Source organism: Schistocerca cancellata, chromosome 5, assembly GCF_023864275.1.
Source record: "Schistocerca cancellata isolate TAMUIC-IGC-003103 chromosome 5, iqSchCanc2.1, whole genome shotgun sequence".
Taxonomy (NCBI): Eukaryota; Metazoa; Arthropoda; class Insecta; order Orthoptera; family Acrididae; genus Schistocerca; species Schistocerca cancellata.
In genome coordinates, this window is record NC_064630.1 from 614,131,788 (window position 1) to 614,153,965 (window position 22,178).

General features: G+C 39.1%; 1 protein-coding gene across 5 annotated transcripts in view; it reads left to right on the plus strand.

The window, feature by feature from the left end:
* LOC126187641 (retinol-binding protein pinta-like) overlaps nt 1-15,882 on the plus strand; it is an 80,190-nt gene extending 64,308 nt beyond the window's left edge. For 3 of the 5 annotated variants that reach the window (XM_049928839.1, XM_049928842.1, XM_049928838.1), the window contains one exon: nt 15,594-15,878. In XM_049928839.1, the coding sequence (XP_049784796.1) occupies nt 15,594-15,745 (152 nt within the window). In that variant the 3' untranslated portion in view covers nt 15,746-15,878. Of the gene's footprint in view, nt 1-15,593 lie in introns of all 5 variants that reach the window. The other 2 variants (XM_049928840.1, XM_049928841.1) reach the window with 2 other exon arrangements.
* Nucleotides 15,883-22,178: the final 6,296 nt, after the last annotated feature.

Genomic DNA, 22,178 nt, shown 5'->3' on the forward strand with positions numbered 1-22,178 from the left:
AAATTGTAATCTTTCCTCTTCAATCTGAAATTCATGACATTAGTTTTCTTTATGTTCAATGTCGCTTTATTAGTTATTGAGCAATCATGCACTTCCCTGAGAGTTTCATTTTCTTTCTCGGCAAGGAGTTCTCTTGTTTTCTCAGTGACTATAATATTGCTGTCATCACCGAAGATAAATTTTTCACCATGCATAACACTAGTGGGAAAGCCTTTGATGTATCCTAATATGCTACCTTGCGGAACCCCTATATTAATGTACTTTGATTCTGATAAGTGTTTTACTAAATGTTTAGATCTATTTGAAGTATGTCTTATGTCTACTCTTTGTACCCTATCTGTTAGGTGTGATCAAAACCAGTCATTAGCTACCCCTCTTATTCCTCTATACAGAGGCAAGTGCCATGTGTGGGCCAACGTATTCTCTTAACATATGGCACCATCATACTGTCGCGTGAGATGCAACACACAAGGACGTTAGACCGCCGTGATTTACCATTGTGGTGTCACAGTTTCCTCAATCACTACCAGCCATGAGCTAAAAGAGGCATGATTCCAGAACTAACAACGCTATGCCTCCACTAAATATTTATTCCAGGTCAGCACCACACACGTCGACAATGGTAACCTGAGGCAGTACGGAACCCCAATTCATCACTGTTCACAATGTGACGGCGTTCATCAACAGTCCATGTTTCCTCGTCAAGGCATCACACCAGACGCAGTCGGTGGATGGAAACTCACTAGTTCATCTGCTGCTAGATGTCGACAGTGGTGTGGGATTACACAGAAGGTTGCAGGGAGTCCACAATTATTCTTGTAAAAAAAATTTTTAGTACCGTGGTGGGTTCATCAGAACAAATTACTCTTACTATGGTATAACTTTCCAGCCGTTCATACCAGCTTATGGTTTATAATGATCATTTGACTAAAACTACCAGGGAAGAGAATTGTGAAAATAAAGAACAGCTGAAAGTTCACTATGAATTTTAATAAAGTACTTTGGTTGTCGGATGGCAGGTGGAGGTGTGAAGTGGTTACATGTGCTCGGTTTGTTTATATGCACTAACAGACTTGGTAACAACATCAAACACTAGCAAGAAATGCACCCTGGTGGTAGTACTACATATCACAGAGAACTGCAGCTCTAATCATGCACATACACGACGATGGAGTGTATGTGTACGCATTTGTATTGGCATGTGGTCATTTCTTCTGAAAACGTCACTTCTTGGTCAGGCAGAGCATATCTCGACTGATAACCACTCTTCATTCATATACACAAATGACTTAGTATTTACTGTTGAGTCAATCTGATTAAAGCAATACTGGGTTTTTAAGTCAGGTCCGAAATGGGGCGGGAAGAGACGGGCCACAAACTCTTTTATGAAGCTAACCACCACAGCACTCGCCATAACAGATATAGGGAAACGACGAAAAGCTTTAACCGGGATAACTGGAAGGGGAACTGAAGCCCTTAAATCCTACTGCGCTTGGATTACTGTAACCAACACTCTCTCTCTGTTTTTGATGTTCGACGCAGTCATGTCTAGATCTTCCAGTTCCCTTAAAAATCGCTTTTATATTAAATTTGTTTACGTAATGCGATACAGAGGGATTCTTCACCTTCTGATTTTCCCTAGCATTTATACCGTCTAGTGTGGAATCCACTTTTCCTGAATTTGGAAAATTTTATTTCATTATTTAACTTTGTGGCTGAACGGCCTTCCTGACACAAAAGTCGTCAAGGTGACATAAAGGAGGGATATGGTGTGCACCATCTGTCTGCGAAACGTGTAAACTTTGCTCTGTATCTGATGATATTTTAACTCTGTGTGGATCGTATTGTCTGGGGTGGAATTTAGGGAGCAGCCGAGATTTGCCTAAACGAGATTGGGATACCGCCCAAGAATCACACCCAGGATTGACGACATACCAGCCACTAGTCGTTAATCCTCCATGTAGATTCGATCCTGATTTGGTTCATCTACTTTACCTGCGTGTTAGCGCTCTTCGTGCTACGCTATATGAGCAAGGCGGATAGAGATTAATTGTTAACCTAAATTGCAAGATTTTAATTTCAAAATGTTTTAGCTACCATGGTGCTTTGAGATGCTGGGAACGTTATCTAATAGAGACTTCATCGAGGAACAGTAAATTTCATTTATTCCCTTCTTCATATTCCCAACTTTACATTTTCCTTTTCCACTGAGCTGATCTCACGAGTGTCAAACCAAGAGCCGAATAGCTCCTTATTCATGCACTTTACGAGGACGGAGGAGTTAATTTAAACCTGCTCCTGCGCCATCTTCTATTTTTCGAGTAACAAGTCATCATGATATGCATAAGATGTCTTTCGGTTTGTTGACGCATGAAGGAAAGTTCAGTAAATATTCTTATCAGAAGATCAAACAGACTACGAATTTTGATTAAATAGAATTGCTCTGGACATTCCAGTGCACATTTGAAATGGTAGCCGCTCTCTTTCTCTCTTTTATACAAATGTTATGTTAAATACTCTACCTAAAATATTGCATCAGCGTATTTCATCTCTTTCACAAAGATGACAAAGACTGTACGGTCTCGTCGGTGAATTCCATCTCTCTCTGTGTCGTGTTAAATACTGCACCTAAATTTGGACCTTAACAATAAATTTCTAGCTCATCTTTTATGCTTTACCCTGTCATTACTTTCAGTGTCATAAGTCGAAGAACCTTAAGTTGTATATGCTAATTACCGCTCTTGCAACTGTAATGAAAATCTTATTAAGAACAGGCACGTTTCTGTTTGTCCTAAAGCCTCTTCAGTGGTGAGCTATTTTCGTTAATTACTCTTTTATACTTCTTTTACTGCTTGTATGTGTTGAAATTTTGCACACAGCACTTTAACTGCCGTAAATATATTCACTTGTCTGCGTTAATAAATATCACTGTGCTCTTTCAGCTTCTCAATACAGACATGCGGATATATTTAGTCCAGTGAAACTTCTATGTGCTAAATCCCAACACATACACGTGGAAGAAGAAAAAGAATGAAGTAAAAATCAAAAACCCTGAAAACTGCAGATGATGTAGAATAAAGCGAAACCCATCTGATATTAATAAGACTTTCCTTACTGTTGCAAAGACAGTAATTAACCATACAACTTGTATATCTGCAACTGTGGAAACGATGTTGAAAAACAAAGATGACAACATGTAGAACCGTGAGTGTCTGAGAGTAGATTCACTTCAAGAGCTTATCTCAGGGGTTTGAGGATCACGCGTTTTTGTGTTTCCATCTTACATGCCCATACATTCTCCAAAATCACAGTTAACAGTTTTAAAATTTCACACACTCAAACACACACACAATCATTTTCATTCATCTTCTATCACATATTGCTGGCCCCAAGCTGTATCATATTCCATGATTCTTTTATTTCTACGTTTTCACATATACAGTAAAATCACAATATTTTATTACATTTTCATACAACAAAGCAGTTAAAAATCACATTTAATGTCTTTTTAAATTTTTAATTAATTTATTTTTGTAAATTAGTGATAGATTCACCATTAAACTCCTCTTCCACTAATCCATCCCCATTCTTATATACAAGCGAAATGTGATACATGTTATTTACAGGGAAACATAAGGTATCAGATCATGTATCTACTTCATTCCTGGTGTCCTCGTAAATATTTGAGTTTTATATGATAAATTAAGCTATCCATATCTGTGTTAAAACAGTTTTACTTGCTTTGCTGGAAACTTGTTCAGTACTTATCCATAAGAAAAGTCTAAGTTACGAGTCTATGAAATATCTAAAATCACCTTTCCTACTACTATTGGATTTTCAAACATTGCATTAAATATGTATAGTGATTGCTAAATTTTCGTTACAAATAGTGCAGCTTTGAAATTTTTTAAAAATCAATTTAGCTGCTCTGTATCGCTCTTACAACAATCTTGCTAGTTTCCTGCCCATCATCTTTCATACAGTTTGGATAGTTTTATCAAATATACTATTATTCATAAGTTCGACACCATTCTTCTCAAAATCATTGCTTGCACTCATACATTTGTTTGCAATTATCTTAATATATGGATTCGTCTAGGGACTCTGTCTTAATGATATACTTTTATGAGTCTTTTGTAATGTCATATACACTCCTGGAAATTGAAATAAGAACACCGTGAATTCATTGTCCCAAGAAGGGGAAACTTTATTGACACATTCCTGGGGTCAGATACATCACATGATCACACTGACAGAACCACAGGCACATAGACACAGGCAACAGAGCATGCACAATGTCGGCACTAGTACAGTGTATATCCACCTTTCGCAGCAATGCAGGCTGCTATTCTCCCATCGAGACGATCGTAGAGATGCTGGATGTAGTCCTGTGGAACGGCTTGCCATGCCATTTCCACCTGGCGCCTCAGTTGGACCAGCGTTCGTGCTGGACGTGCAGACCGCGTGAGACGACGCTTCATCCAGTCCCAAACATGCTCAATGGGGGACAGATCCGGAGATCTTGCTGGCCAGGGTAGTTGACTTACACCTTCTAGAGCACGTTGGGTGGCACGGGATACATGCGGACGCGCATTGTCCTGTTGGAACAGCAAGTTCCCTTGCCGGTCTAGGAATGGTAGAACGATGGGTTTGATGACGGTTTGGATGTACCGTGCACTATTCAGTGTCCCCTCGACGATCACCAGTGGTGTACGGCCAGTGTAGGAGATCGCTCCCCACACCATGATGCCGGGTGTTGGCCCTGTGTGCCTCGGTCGTATGCAGTCCTGATTGTGGCGCTCACCTGCACGGCACCAAACATGCATACGACCATCATTGGCACCAAGGCAGAAGCGACTCTCATCGCTGAAGACGACACGTCTCCATTCGTCCCTCCATTCACGCCTGTCGCGACACCACTGGAGGCGGGCTGCACGATGTTGGGGCGTGAGCGGAAGACGGCCTAACGGTGTGCGGGACCGTAGCCCAGCTTCATGGAGACGGTTGCGAATGGTCCTCGACGATACCCCAGGAGCAACAGTGTCCCTAATTTGCTGGGAAGTGGCGGTGCGGTCCCCTACGGCACTGCGAAGGATCCTACGGTCTTGGCGTGCATCCGTGCGTCGCTGCGGTCCGGTCCCAGGTCGACGGGCACGTGCACCTTCCGCCGACCACTGGCGACAACATCGATGTACTGTGGAGACCTCACGCCCCACGTGTTGAGCAATTCGGTGGTACGTCCACCCGGCCTCCCGCATGCCCACTATACGCCCTCGCTCAAAGTCCGTCAACTGCACATACGGTTCACGTCCACGCTGTCGCGGCATGCTACCAGTGTTAAAGACTGCGATGGAGCTCCGTATGCCACGGCAAACTTGCTGACACTGACGGCGGCGGTGCACAAATGCTGCGCAGCTAGCGCCATTCGACGGCCAACACCGCGGTTCCTGGTGTGTCCGCTGTGCCGTGCGTGTGATCATTGCTTGTACAGCCCTCTCGCAGTGTCCGGAGCAAGTATGGTGGGTCTGACACACCGGTGTCAATGTGTTCTTTTTTCCATTTCCAGGAGTGTATTTTAAGAAATAAGCTAACAAGTAATAAAATTATAAACAGCCGACCAGTTGCAATGGATAAAGAAATCTTTACCTAGGTTTCAACAAATTTAATTTTGTCTTCTTCAGAAGAATTTTGCTGAAACCTAGGTAAAGATTTCTTTATCCATTGCAACTGGTAGGTTCTTTATAATTTTATTACGTGGAACCGTTGCTGTTGTGCAGCTATGTTTAAAAAGCTAACAAGTATTTGAAGACATCAGCATGCAGTAGCATGTCAGTTTTCAGACATATATCGGAAGACTCTCAAAAATTTCTTAAATTTTAATAAATTCCACACCCTGCCAGTTCTTTGCTTCTTATCTTCTGTTATAGATTTACCTGCTAATAAACTTAATCTTCTCAATTAGAGGCAAATGATCGTCTAGTAAATATGAGTCATTACTGACATACTCAAATGGAAATGTATCGTTCTGATTAATTAAGTTAACATCGTATTCGTCAGGATAATATGGCCTCATTCCTTTGAGCTCATATTACTGCAAGTAAGATGCACACTTTCAAGAAAACGTATCAAATATTTAAGTGAATCTATAAATCAGAAATTTATAGCGCATCTCCTCTATTGATGCAAATGGAATGAAAACTGCTCCTTTTACTGCACAAAAACAGGCGAGTAGGCATATGATAGAACGGAACTAGTTTCTCGACTTACCTGGCAGCTTCAAAGACAAGAAAACATGTTGTGATATTCGCACTTTTTTACTTGTTAGTACAGGGTGTCCGATATTAAACTATTAGGCCTAATGTACTGGTTAATCTTCTCTAGTGAAGCGGCAACACTGTCTCGAAAGTTGAATACACAGGTTTTTTTTCAGAAAGTTGAATGCAGCCGTGTGTCCGTGCGTCAGTTTTTGTGAGAAGCTCGTATTGTTGAGTTGTAACAAGAATGCAATTGCTTGCAGTAGACTAATGAATTGATATTGTGGAGTGTTACATAAAGACAGGCTCAACCAAGGAATGTAAATAAATGTTTCAAGCAAAATATTCTAATTTGAAACACCCCAGAACCAGCACTTTTTTTAGTACCCATGGGGTACCCATGTCATGTAATACAATGCATCGTGTCAAATTAAGTAACATGATACCTGATGTACCTAACGTAATATCTTACAACATGACACATGCCATCATGTCATCTAACGCGTCATTTGTCACGTTGTGCAGTATGACATAGCGTGTCATAAAAGTTTAGGATTCATACATCCCCACATTGGGACACTTCCAACTTTTGATGCCCCTTCAGTCCCGGATACTTCCTATTGTAGATGCAGCCCCCCCCCCTCTCTGTACAAGCACATAAATTTGTGTCTATTTGTTGCTAAATCCTTCGCCAGATATGTAGCAGAGGGTGGATTTGGGGAGAAATGGTCCCCGCAGGAGAAAAATCAACCCCTACAGTCAAATCAAAAAACTGTTTTAGCATCCCCTGAGGAACAAATCCCCCGCCAGAAATGTTATCCACACACAAAAACATTTTTAGCTATTACATGTATGCTCTTCAGCCATATGATATTATAATTTAATTTGGCTGACGAATCCTCTAGACTTCAGCATGCAGGTGCGCCAACACCTTGCAGCTAAGACAGTTCGCTGTACTGGGGAGCGAGGGTTAACTCGTAAAAAGCGTGAATATATCAAGACGTTTTCATTTAAATGTCTTTGAGGCTATTAAACAAATCGAAAAGCAAATTCCCGTCTTTCACATACCTAACTCTGCCCAGAACTTATTCACCTTTTTTTATACTACGGTTGAAGCATTTTTCATTCTGCTTCCCAACTTTTACTCTACCATAATTTTGATATTCGACCACCATAGCTTGGCACCCGGTGTAAATTTTTGTTGACTCGGGAGATGTCTGATCCAGTAAAGGTTTTTTATTGTCTTTCGATTCATGTTGCTTATATCGTAGCAATGGATGAAGGGCAACAGGAAGGCCATTAGTTTCATGTATTTGTCTACCCTCATACAAAATTTCGACCGATACACACAATTTTGAAACCTATGAGTGGCATGCATATAAAAACTCAGAAAAAACTCTTTTGTTGTACGTCAAATCCAAATGACGCTAGATTACTGGCAGTGAGTTTTGAACTTTATTGTAAGTAGGCATTTTTTATTTATTTCGTTCACTTAAGACCGTTTCCACGCATGCTCGTATAAACGAATTGTACGTGCTACATTTAACTCCATTTTAAACCACCGCGTGTCGACAACTGATAAAGACTATTGGAAAAAAGAAAATTTACTTTTGGCTTCGTCTATTTATCTACCTTCGGGCAATGTTTGAACCGATTCGTAGAAGTTTCAAGTACAGTAGTGGCGCGCGTGGTAAACGTACTTTATACATGTTTTCACGAAAAAATTCCAACGGTGCAGATACAGACGAAGTCATTAGCTGAGCATTAATTTCAGCCCAATTAAAATCTTTTGCAAAAGGAATTAATCAATTAGTACGAATTGCGTGGGCGCCAGTTCTGTTCGTTATTCAGACGTTCCGTAGTTTACTGTAACACAGCTACACTAAGACGGATGTTAAAATGGCCATGCAAATGACTAACGAAAAAATTTTTACCCCTTGTTCGTAGCTCAAATAGGAACCGACACCCAAGAGTCCCCCTCCCCTCCCCCCCGCCAAACCGAGATACTGCCTGCCGTATTTTTATTGATATTTGTTAAAGCACTTATGCGAAGTAACGATACTCTTCTCAACGTATACAATTTCTATTGCTCCATATTAGGTGATAGCAGAGGAATGTGACGTGGATTTGTTTAAATTTTACGTTGCCATCTGTCATCGTTAGTTCACATAGGTTTGAGATCAACAAATGACCATCGTAATACTCAGATAGTGAAATACGCTAAGGTAAGTGGTATATACAGGCGTTAGTAGTATCGTGTACCCAAGGTATAAAAAGGCAGTGCATTGACGGAGCTGCCATTTGAATTCGCGTGAAAACATTTCCGACGTGATCATGGCCGCACTACGGTAATTAACAGCCTTTGGACGCGGAGTGGTAGTTGGAGCTAGACACATGGGACGTTCCACTTGGGAAATCGTTAGAGAATTCAATACTCCGAGGTCCGCAGTGTCATGAGAATGCCGAGAACACCATAACTCTTGCCTTACCTCTCACCACGGACAACGCAGTGGCCGACGGCCTTCACTTAACGACCGAGAGCTGCGGCGTTAATGTAGCGTTGTCAGTGCTAACAGACAAGCAACACAGAGTGTAATAGCCAGGACGTACGACGAACGTATCCGTTAGGACAGTGCTACGAAATTCAGCGTTTATGGGCTTTGGCAGCAGACGACAGACATGAGTGCCTCTACGAAATTCAGCGTTTATGGGCTTTGGCAGCAGACATGAGTGCCTCTGCTAACACCATGACATCGCCCTCAGAGCTTCTCGTGGGGCAGTGACCGTACCAGTGGAACCCTAGACGGTTGGAAAATCGTGTTCTGGTCAGACAAGTCTCAAATTTAGTTGGTAAAAGTAGATGGTAGGCTTCTAGTGTGGTGTCGACCCACGAAGCGATGGACATAAGCAGTCTACAAGGTACTGTGCAATTTGGTAGTTGCTCCATAATGGTGTGGGCTCTGTTCACATGGGATGGACTGAGTCATCTGGTCCAGTGGTTATGTTCGGCTACGTGGGGACAATATGCTGCCATTGGTGGACTTCATGCTCCCGAGCAACGATGGATATTTTAATGGATGACAATGCGCAGTGTCACTGGACCACAGCTGTTCACAATTGGTTTGTAGAACATCCTGGACAATTCGAACGAATGATTGGGCAATTCAAATCACCCAACACGAATACTATCAGACACGTATGGGACATAATCGAGAGATCCGTTACAGCACAAAACCAACACCATCAACACTTTCACTTTTATAGCTGGTTGTAGAGGCAGCATGGCTCAATACTTGTACAGGGAACTTTCAACGACTTACTGAGTCCATGTCACGTCTAATTGCTGCTCTATGCCGGCGTAAAGAAGGTCCGACATGGTACTGGGTGGGGGATGGAGGGGGGTTCTCATCACTTTTGTCGCCTCAGTGTATACCGCTACTTCAACGCTAGTAGGACAAGATACATTTGCAGCATACCTACATGGATCAGGAAAATGGTAGTGATTTTTGTGTTTCACATCTGTTTCCATAAATGGTTATCGGCAAAAGTAACAGACATCTGCTGTGTGAAACATTAATTCTTCTTCAGGACTCATGTCCATCTTTATATTTAGCAACAAAAAAATCATTAATTGCCTCAACAATCACGTACAGCTGTTCAGCAGACGAAATCTTGGACTCGCTACCTCTGTAGAATTTAAACTCTGAATGTCCTTCATGGTACGTACAGTGTATGTAATAGGCTGTACTGAATGGTGTGTTAGATGTATTTGATTGGAATAAGAACCAGAGTTGCTGCTTTGATTTTAAGTAGCAACTCTTTCCAGCATGCATTTTACATTAGCGTAAATTATAAAGGGAATTAGTCGTTAAAATTGGTAAATTTTATGTACTCATTCCTGCCATACTGTTGACATTGCTGACGGTCTTAAACTTCATACGTCAACTGAGCTAGGATATGAAGTGATGCTGTTACATGCATGTTTCTAACGGCTTTTTATGTGACAGAAATAGTATGTAGCTGTATTAGTAATCCCTAACATTGAGTTTGTGTTTGCTTAGTGACATGTAACGGTACAACACGAAATCCTTCCTAAATTTCGTTTTGTACAACCATGCACTCATAATGAGAATACTGGGCATTAACAGAGGTACTTTCGTTCTGTTTTTCCAATATGTACACTTACTTCAGCTCTGTAGGAAACATTATTTTAGCAATATTTAATTTGTTTGCATATGGATAATAGACACCCATTGTGTATCCTTATTTACAGGATGTAAATCTGTTACAATTGTCCATTTGAAACCGGTGTTGTTGTGTAAGTCAACATTTATCACTGCCTTTATTAGGTATCATTTCGGTAGTTTTCTGTAGAGTCCTGTATAAAAATTTTTCATTTGAATCAACATGCAGTTTAGCTATTTCTTTAAATTTCAAACTATGATATCCCTCATCAAGAATCCCACTTTCCTTTATAGTGATCAGTTACAAGTTCCGAACTGCTGATTCCAGCGAGTCAAGGCTAGTTCCAGTAAGTTAAATGCTTAGGCAGCAAGTTCAGACTTGCTAATGTCTGCTAAAGAGTTTGATGAGCCTGCAGATTTTTAATTTCTTCCTAATACGAATTTAATTAATGTAACTATTTTGATGCTTCTCAACGTAAGAACTGCAATAATAGACTTTTCACAGATTAATTATTCCTGACCAGTTCATACATCAGTTAACACAGAGAGGAAATAAAAACCAAAAAGTCACTCCGGCAATGTAATATAAAGCAATCAGGCTGTCACGTTAATCTGCGGACTAACAGGGGTGCATGACTGAGTTATAACGTAGACCTATCTGATTACACTGTACTCAAAGTCCAGCCACGCTTACTTGGACTGTTAACTTTACCTAATTGTTCTTATTATGCATTAACTCACACGCTGCACTCTCATGTATGAAAAGTTATAAGATTTGCATTCAAAGAACGGCAGTCAGGGTGAGTTTGTTACACCATCAAATAAAGAACCAACTAAGACTGTGAATGGAAAAACGTTTCTGCGGCCGTTTATCTCGAGTTTGGTGCGTGTAAATTAGTTACAACAATTATGCACAGTACCACTCATCGGAGTTCACTGAGCTTACATGACCAAAAACTAATTTTTATTAACAGGACACTTCCACCTTTGCCAAAATATCTGCTCATGTATAAAATCACCGCTACACTGCTGCTCTGTGCTCTTGCCACTCTTTGTCCTGCTATACGTGACTAGAAACGAAGCATCAGGATAGTTTTGTTGCCACTACGTCATTAGTGATGGTCTATTAATCACAGTGAAACAGTATACATGTAGACAGTCAACACCGACTGACTTATGGGCAGTAATCTGAGTGATGGCATACGACGTGTCGTAAACTTTGTTTATTGCACTAACTTCATCTAAGGCTGAAAAATATTGTTACCACCAAAGTACGCTTTCACAACACCAGATAAAACCACTGTCTACGTGACTGTACATATTCAGACTCGGCTGACATAAAATTAACAAATAAAATGCTTATTGGCAACTGAATTGGGATTCATATTTGATGCAGGTCCTGCTGCAGCGCATGCCATATGATCTGTCATCCACATTTATCACTTTTTGAAGTACTGTAACGTAGGACAAGCAACTTTAGTAATATTTTCCCTTACTGTAATATAGTGTCCTACATTGGTTCCATCTGTAGGGTTTCTTTCCGAAATCTATCTGAAGCAATGTCTTTTTAATACTACCTCTCAAAAACTGTAAATCCTGGGTAGACTATTTTTCCTTTCCTGGGGTTCAAGACCTGTTGCAGACTCATCTTCTTGTAGCTAGGGGTGTCTGCCCCCTCAAACTACATCTAAATTTTAGTTCTGCCCAACACATTGTTACGCAAACTCTCCTGAAAACTTTCTAACGTTGTACTCTGTGCTCCAATATGATGAAGTGCTATTCTCAGATGATTAGAAGCCCCACGGCATGACAATGTGCATTTACCTGTCGCTTAATACAGCAAATTCTAATCCCAGTACTTAATTAAAATTGACACAAGTGTTGATATATACTTTGATCACAATGCAATTTTTACCAATCGATCTTAAGTAAAATACGTTACACATGTTGTGTTCCAATCTTCTTTGTCATCTTAATGGGCCATCATGATTCCAAACCTAAGACAACGCGAATGAGCCAGGTCAGTGATATTACATATAAATGACACGTCTTAAGTCGACTGAACTCCACTGACTGGAAGAGCAAGCTGTGTTACAAATGAAATTCCAGAAATGCTTTATAGAAACATCAGTCATTTTTAATCAAGCATCAGTCATACAATCCTTACATAATTGGTATGACTGGAGGTTATGATAAACAAGTTAGCATTTTTAAAACATCTAAACTAGTGATCATAACTGTCTGACGATAATGTTACACTTCCATATGTCTATAAAAATTATTTTAAAATGTCGATACTATGTAGCTGCAGTTTATCAGTCATCGATGATTCACAAAAATGCACATATATAATATAAATGGTACGATCGTTGCTCACTACAATAAATGTGACATTATTAAATAGCAATGGTCAGAACTGTCTGACTAAAATGTTCCACTTCAATTTATCTATCAAAATTATATGAAGTATCTTCTTGTTCATCAAGCCTCATTCATTTGTATAAGCTACATGCATCCCACAAGTAGTATGATTCTGCACAGTTTATGATTTAGGGTAACTTAGTGCTTGGAGACTTTTCTGCAGGTGACTGTGCTCTGCCTGATTAAGTCGCCTAGTGGCGCATCACTAAATGTCTCCTGAGTTGTGGATCGTCGTATATCCGTAGGATCGATTTGAAGCGGTCAGTGTGTGTCTAGTACCATCTTTCATGTAAGATGTTAGTTCTGTTGACGTCTTTAGACGTAAAAAAGTTTTCTTGATCACTTTATAGGATCTATTCATTCCTGATACATGAATTTTTATTGGAACTCATTCCCGTTAACTACACTATAATAAATATGTGGAAAAAATGTATTGGCAGTATCTTTCCGAATTTTGACACACTTTTAGGGGTGTAAATACTGCAATGTTGTAACATCTACACGTATTTTTTACAGACATTTTGGATTTAGTGTATCGCTTCACATACCAGCGACGTAATAATGTTTTAGAAGTATGTGCCGTTCTGTACTTTAAGATGACTTTAATGTCAGCAGCGTCAGGTGTGAACTCTTGAGTTTGTGAACCTCATGCACTTAAAGGTCCCTTATCTTACAGCACTGGAAGTAAATTAAAAGGAAATTGTATAGGATCATGAGACATAGAGTTTACTGATGAAGCAGTAATGTATTTGACATTAATATTTTAATGAAGTATAAAAACAGTTGTTAATGTTTTCCGTTACAAAAAAGAACTGTAAAGCACTCTATCTCACTTAACAGACAATTAAAAATTGCCAAGGTGTCCACACTATGCCCACTAAATTGCCTGGTCAGTACTATCCAGAGTAATAGCAGTCATTCTATCAGTTGACCATCATTTCCGTAAACAGTAGTATCTAGGGTACTGACAGGCACCTTGTAAATGGACTATCATTGCTTATCAGCCCTCCCCCCCCTCCCTCCACCACCCAATAGTATCCAAGGTAATGACAGCTACCTTGTCAACTGATCATCATAGCCAAACTCAGCAGTATCCACGGTAGTGGCACTATATACTGACCACCTGTGCCCCATCGAATAGCATCTAGGGTAATGGCAGTCATCCAGCCAATTGAGCATTATTGCCCTCAAATAAGTATAGTGTGTGTGTGTGTGTGTGTGTGTGTGTGTGTGTGTGTGTGTGTGTGTGTGGTTGTGTGTGTGTGTGCACGCGTGCGTGCGTGTTTGCGTGCGTGAGTCTTGTGTGTTTGCTTACATATTTATGATCTGGAAATAGCGTAAGTTACATCGATAAAGCTTTGCGTATTGTTAATAAATAATTCAGGTAGTTTGGATACTTTTGAGCATGATGCCACTTTATGCTAAATTCGAATCATTCAGAGACTTCTGGACATGAAGTCATCTTGAACTGCATTGTCTGCGAGATTACAAAGCATAACTGCGCTAGTTCTGTCATTTTGGAATTTTTAAAAATTTCCTTCCATTTTAAATAGCACAAAAGGTCTAATTCGCCATCTAGAATTCTTTCTGTTTAAGTTCCTTCTACCGTCACCCCGCATTTTGAATTACCAGCCACAACCATTTGCAATTTCTTTATGTCCCAGCACCGCCATCTTGCAGTTTTGCAATGTACCTTCACCGCCACCTTAGATTAACCACAACTGCAGTAGTAACCAGCAGTGCAGATTTAACTGTGCACTGGAATGTCCACAGCCATTCTACTTGATTCACCTCTGCTCCCTGTAAAAGCCTAAAATTTATGCATTTGGGCTCTGAAATCGATGGTATGCACGTTTGCCGACATTATGGATGAGATAAAAAGAGAAATGACATAAGCTATGTGAGAAATAGGACGTTTTGCATCTCTTACCAACATCTTTATTTATCTTGTTACTGGATATATGCATTCATAACCATGAGCATGTACTCAAGGCACATCATTGAAACAAGCGAATGTTTTTCTTTGTTTTGGTTACAATTGCGTATTCTATTTTCTAGGCATCTGCCACCTTCATATGAACACTAAATGGCTTCTCATGTTAAAGTAAGCAGCGTGGACAAATAGCCCTAAATAACAAAGTAAAGAAGGCCAAAAATTATTTCCAAATACGGGAGTGCAAGTAGAAAGTAGCAGAGCTAACGTGGTTACGAAGTTTACGATACTGTGTTCAGTATGTCTGTCAAATAAGGTTCAGCATTTTCTCTTCAGAACAGGGAGAGTGTATGGCAGTGTGTTTGAGGTATGCAGACACTTAAGAGCTCATCAACTTCATTTGACTGCTTCTACCTCGTTGGACCAGCAGCGTGGCGTTAAAGTGATTATTGTAAGAAAAATCATTCCAGCATTAATAACGTCAATATAGAAAATGGAAATCAGAATTTTATAAATAAATATTTTAACGCCGTTTCACCAAAATAAAAGACTTATATATTAACCACAACTGTCGTCCTAACCTCATCCGAACACGACATTAGAATAGCGTGACAACTGTCCTACAATGCTGGCAAAAAATCCATATTTAACCTTACTAATAATGATAAGTCAATTTAAAAATTATATTACAAACTATAAATCTGCGCCATTTATATTGCTATTTAAATGCTAGTCAGACAACATATGATGTTGACTAATACGTCTAATACGTCTAATACGTATCTAACGTTAATGTTACAGCTGGCCTCATGGATCGGATGGTAGCACTCAGGGACTGGTACAGGGAAGAAGACAAACACGTAGTGGACGAAACCAGAAGACCAGCAGACAGCCAGTATGATTACGAACTTTTCGGCGTGGACGGGTCCTTCAAAAAACTGCAGGTGGACTGACCGAAACGGTTTCTTCATGTCAATTTTCTTCGTGATTGTTATAGTACTGTGATCAGCACTAGTGACGAGTAGATAACCTCTTGATTAAGTTTGTATGTTTTATAAGGTTCCATACTGTGATTTCCGAGACTTCAGCAATTCGATTTGGTATTGTGTTGATATTATTTTAACTGCATGTTTTCTTACTTGTTAAGCGTTCGAAGAAATGACCGTCTGTGATTGTTAGCATTAAAATGATGTTCTTAAAAGAACCATGATGACTGAGATTCAATACCCTGCTGCTATAAACCACATTTCCGCTTTTAATTGTTCTCTAGTGAATATACAGCTGAAAAAAGTTGTTATTGTTCATATAGTACTTATTTTTCCAGTTTCGTTTGAGATAGCATGAGGAATGTACACTACATGAGCAGTTTAAGTTGAACTACTAAAAAATGTAACTATAGCCAGCATGTTGTGTCATACAATGATCAGATATAGTGACAGAATTTTGAAAACGCTAAGGGACATGAGTAGAGCCACTGTTTGACAGTTCATTGTCGTCTGAGTCAAATAAATATGTCAGCAGAGAGTGCTTGCCGGGAGCATTTGTTTGACGTGTCAGTGGGTGCTTGTTGCAATAGATTAATAACTAATGGGTCATGGTCAGATATGTTTTATGTGTGCATCTCAAAATGTTAATTACCCTTCAAAAGACCAATATGACGTTAGTGTTCACTTGTCATAATGGGAAAGAGGTGTTGCAGTAAGATGAACACATTATAGTAAAGATATTAACAGCCAGCACAGAGTCCAAAGTGTGAAAAACATCATATTTATCTACATACATGCTCGACTTATTCTCATCGCGTGAGTGGATATTATTGTTTCATCAAATATAACTTCTTCGAAGATAACCACATGTCTTATTTCTACGTATCTTTTGTATGTTTGTCACATTTTAATTTATGGCATTGTGATACTATTCAATCTATTTTAAGATCTTGATGTTGTATATATGTTGTGTGTTTATTCATTTATGTTGCTTTTTGATAGATGGGATTGTTTTTGATAGTTATTAGCTGTATTTGACATGCTGAGGCACAACTGATAATGTCACTTCCCCACAAACACCCAAAGTGCGCAATTGAAGTCAGTATTCTTTTTGTTGTGCAAGTGATGATTCTTTTTATGAACAGGAACTGTGTGACTGACAGACCAAGTGTACATAGATAAATCACATTGCTTGAACTCTCAAACTTCTGTGCCAAAATCTTAAAAGTCCAAGAAGTTGTGTAATAGTTAACTATCAGGAGCTCAGGATGAGTGGGACGTGTAGGCCGCTACAGGTATGTGAGACATGCCTAAGACCCCGACAAGGACAGCTTCACTGAAGGGGTCGTCATACTCTGGAAGGGTCACCCCATTTAAAGTCTAATTTACAACATTAGGAGTGCTGCCTAATAACAAGTAGCTGAGGGGTAATTGCGCTAAGCACAGGCAGTAAAGTTACAAACAAGCAGGCTTATTGCTGCGTGGATGTTTTCTTCACTATTCAGGCTTGCAGACATACATTTGATGCAATGCATAGTGGTGTATTTCTTGTAGGGGAGAATGCAGGCAGTGGTGGGCTTCTACAATGAGGAACAGCGTGAGAATGAGACAGGACTTACTGTGTTACACACCATCCACATGGCATCGTTCACTGGGTGGTGTTGTAAATTGCGTCCACTGATGACGAAGAATATGTGATAGAAAGAGAACAGAGTGAGGGAAATGGAAAAAAAACTATGAAGCAATTTGAGCATAAGAGACAGAGATGACCAAGAGAGCACAGAGTAAAGAGACAGGGGCTAGTGAGTAAGTCAGACATTTCAAGTAATTGAGCAGCGTCTAAACGTATGGGAGAGTCAATAGACATCTAGCACACAGATGGTCAGTCGTCAACGAGTATAGGAAGGGACAATAAGCTGACAGAGGTGAGAGGGTGTGCAGGCAGTCCGAGCAATCAGAAGAGAAAGTGAGTTTCCGTTCCTGAGGCCTGCCAATCTGTTGTCGACTCAGTCTGTGCGCGTTTGAATCACATCATAGCACCGATCTCTATTGTCCGTTTGTCCTCCATGCTGAATGTATGACGATTTAAGCATGTGACTGCATTTTCTGGTCCGACCTCAGCCTGCAAACATTATGCTAACTGCAATTATGTGTGACAGTTACCGCAAACAATAGTTGTCAGGAGCAGACAATAGGTGTCAGGAGCGCAATAACAGGAAGATCGCAATGGCCACTGAGCACACAATACCTGGAAGGGATGAAATTAACCAGCAAAGGAGAAAGGACAAATGAAGCCATCCACGCTGTCGAGGGGAAGATGTGGATCACTGAAGTTGGAAGATGCCAGTTGTCAACCTGCCGCTACACAAATAATGAGGTGGAGTCACATTGCTGTGCTGACCCTTCATTTACCACACACATGTTTATCCAAAACAAACTTCACTTCGTTGAGTGATGAGACGAGACAGTTCATCCCTCCACCTTTCTTAGCTGTTTACTAAGTCATGTCTATGATCAGGTAAATTGGCCTTGACATTCGTATCTGTAGCGCCAGTATAGTAACAAACGTAAATGTTCTCTTGTTTTAACCATTTAAACCTTCCGTTCTAGTCACCTATACTGAAGAAATGAACTGTTCAGATCGATACGACCTACATTCAAATAGGACAAAAAGCTTCTAATAAACCATATTTTCGTACAGTTGACATCGTTATATTCCAATATATTGTTGAAGAATAATAATAGTAATACTCAGAACTTAATTTTCAAACAATTCTTATAAAAACAGTAATAATAATGATGATACAAAGAACTTTAACTAAGGATATTCTCATTTTAATATTCTCACACGAAAAGCATGAACCAAAGGATTGTTTTCAGTAAGGCATTCTTATTAAAAATCATTACATTATTTTCCTTCTTTCTTGCCTTTTTTGTTATTTTACTTGCAGTTTGGACACATGTAGTCACAATATCGAAAAAAATCATAGCTAAGAAACAACAGTTTTCGATACAGAAAGTTATTTTTGAAAGCTTTAAGATTTGTTTTCTAACTTTTCTCTTACACCTTGCACTTTGGAGACAAGTTGGGACCACGTATTTTGCAAACATGGTTATTCCATTTTCCGCACAATATATTTGTTTTATTGTCAGTGCTTGCTGGAAAGAACTCATAGATTGCATGTTCAACGGTAATTTTTTTTTACTGATTCTGACACACCATATTTTCAGGGATTTGGATGCTCCTGAACCTTCTCAGAGAGTCTTTCGTCCTTCGGAAATGCATCGTTGATGCAATGTGTTCTGCACCAGTAACTTTCTAAATTACTCCAACAAAATTTTTCTTTTCGTCAATTTTCCTACATTCGACATTAGGCTCATCTTATGTACAAAAGCATGTGTATTTGAAGCAGAAACATCACCAATACTGCGAAAAACAATTTTGGGCCACCTATTGGTTTTTCGTTTGCGTGTATGTGTTCTATTAGCTAATCTAGTGTACCTACAGCCCCTTCCCCTGAATTATAATACGAAATCAGTTTTGTCTCCTTATCAGCCCCGTCACTGATTCCATCATCATGATGGAGTGCCCTCATTACTGCAACATCCTGTTCCTCTTAGGGAGATTATTGACCACAGTAGTGTCATTCGTGAAGTAAAACGAAGACCTATGAGCGTTCTATTTGATCACATTTTGTGGAAGCTTTTTTTTTAATTACGTGCAGTTCACAAGCGACTAATTTCCTTTTCAGGAGCAGCTGCTTCATTGTTGTATAACGAAAGAAGTTTTCATATTTGATAATCTGAGCTCGCAACTCAGAGGTAAGATCATTAATCACCCTCATTTCCTGATACTTTATGGTGCTGCTCCGCTCTCCTTTCGTGTATGAAGTTGTGTTTTCGGAACGTATGAAGCTTTGCTTTCGCACAGAGTCCTTGTTTAAATCCTATTTTTCGCCAGTTTACTTTCTAAATACTGTTAGAATAGGGAGCGACGTCGAAATGCTGCTAAGAGCTCGTCGACGTTAACAATTCCTGCTGGATTATAAAGTTTAAGAAGGACTTCTACCCACCACTTCCATATACTGCAAACTGCAGGAAATTTATCAGTATACCACATAAGTGACACTACATTGATTATACCAAACGCTATATATGTCAGTATTAAAATTTATTTTCAAACTATTTAAAATATTTTAAGACATTATTGCATATGTATTGCTCAGACATTTGCAGACAAATTGACTGAATTTCATGAAGCTGTTTTGGTATTTAAATAATGAAAAATGAAATTTATAACTATTGTAGTCATATATATACCTTGATGGAGTAGCACAGTTAAGTATTTGTTTTCATTGTTACCTGATCTGTGCACTAATTTCCGTGATTTGCATTAATTATAATTTTGGTTCCCAGCATGGAGTGATCTGCATTTTAATTTCCTCGATCCAGTGTCAGTTTCTCAATTTGTTGTATATTTTGACGCACAACATGGGGTTGTGATTTGATCATATCCTCCGTTTATTGTTAGTGTGAAGACTTGAGAGGTATGAGACATGGAACATGATAAACTAATGCCAGATAGCTGTTTAGAAAATGCTGACGTTCTGTGTGCAATGTAAGGCACATGAATAGTAAACGAAAAATAATATCACCAAAATAAATATTCAAAAAATAAGAGTTAAAAGATAAATCTTAAAATTTTGTCTCATGAATGAACAATATGTTGTAGATTATTTATTTAACATACCCCATTTCATTCTAATATTACACTTGTCAAGGATAACGTAAATTCTTTTCTGCAGGGTTCCAAGTTAATAAAGAGAATTACTTACGCAGTTACAACATGAACACTTCTTTCAAAATATAAGATTAAAAGATATGAGGACTTAACAGTTTACTGATATATCATATTTAACTGTACATGTACAGATCCTTATCTTGTTGCGATCACAAATCTAGACTTCTAACTTCTATACAAGTTCTTCAGGGTGTGTGTGAAATAGGGTAGTTGACACCAATGAAGTGGTTTACAACCGAAAACTTTAAGGAATTTCAAAATTTATATAAATCTGTTGTCAATTTATCAATTAATTAGTTTACTGAGCAGACTGTGAAGAAAACTAAATTGCAATGCAAGAAGTTAATGTTGTGGGAGGAGAAATTACAATTGTGAGGTTCGCAGTGACGCTGTAATGCTGTAATTTAGTTAGAGATGGCTGAGGATTTCGATCAGCGGTTGAAGTAAATGGGTAATATCTTAGAAGGAGGTTACAGGATATACACCAACATAAGTAATACAAGGAAAATTTAATTCGGTGATTTAGATTAGTTGACGAGACAGAAAAAGTACTAGACGAGTTTTCTTATTTGGACAGCAAAGTATCATGTTGCCCAAAGTAGCGAGGATGTAAAATGGCAAGCTGGTATTATTAAGGAGAGTTTTACTTGAATTGAGACATTTATTGACATTAAATATAAGTTTAAGTGCTAGGAAATCTTTTTTGAATGTATTTCTAAGGAGTGTAGGGTTGTAGAGAAATGGAATGTGGATGATAAAAAGTTCACAAAAGGTAATATAGAAGTTGCTAAAGTACACTGAAGAATAGATTAACAGATTGGTAAACTAATGAGGATGTACTGAGTGAAAGAGGTAAAAAAGAAAGTCATGGCCCAACTTGAGTAAAGGAAAGCTTATTAGGACACACCTTAAGCCATCAAGAAATAGTGAGATTGGCAATGGAGGAAAATGTAAAGGGTCAAAATTGTATATGGAACATCTTATAGTTTGGTAGAGATCTGTGGGTAGCTGGTTGTGGCAGTTATTTGGTGACAGTGATGTAGTAGACCAACGTGTGGTTGTGTGTTGAGGAGTTTGTTTTTCCATCTTATGTTTTCCTGCTGAAGTTGTCTTAGATGTCGTTAAGGGTCAAGACCAAGAACCCTAATTGGAAGCTATTAATGTTGCTGTCTTATGTATGAGGTGGTTTCTTATGTAGAGGCCTATTTAGGGATATTCGTCATTTACATAAATATTTTTCTCGTGTTATTGAAAATGTATTTCTATTCTGTCATCAGAATACTTCTGATGTTAAATAAAATAATTTTTAAACTTAGTCCCATGTCAGCACAAAACCCTAGCCCACTTCCTACTCCAGATAAATCCTGCGCTGTATTTGGTAGCAGTGTTGTGCCGACAGGGGTGTAGGCTGATAGTATTAAAATATAGATAAGACACTGTGTTTTGATCTACTGTGTAGTGTTTGAGGATTGCTGATTTCTTAGCAGTGCCTTGTCTGCAAAGTAACCGGACTGACTTCACCATAATAGTGGAAGATTGTGCCTCATGATAGGTATGAACTACGAGAAAGGGAAGGTAAGGTGTGGCAGATGCAGTTTT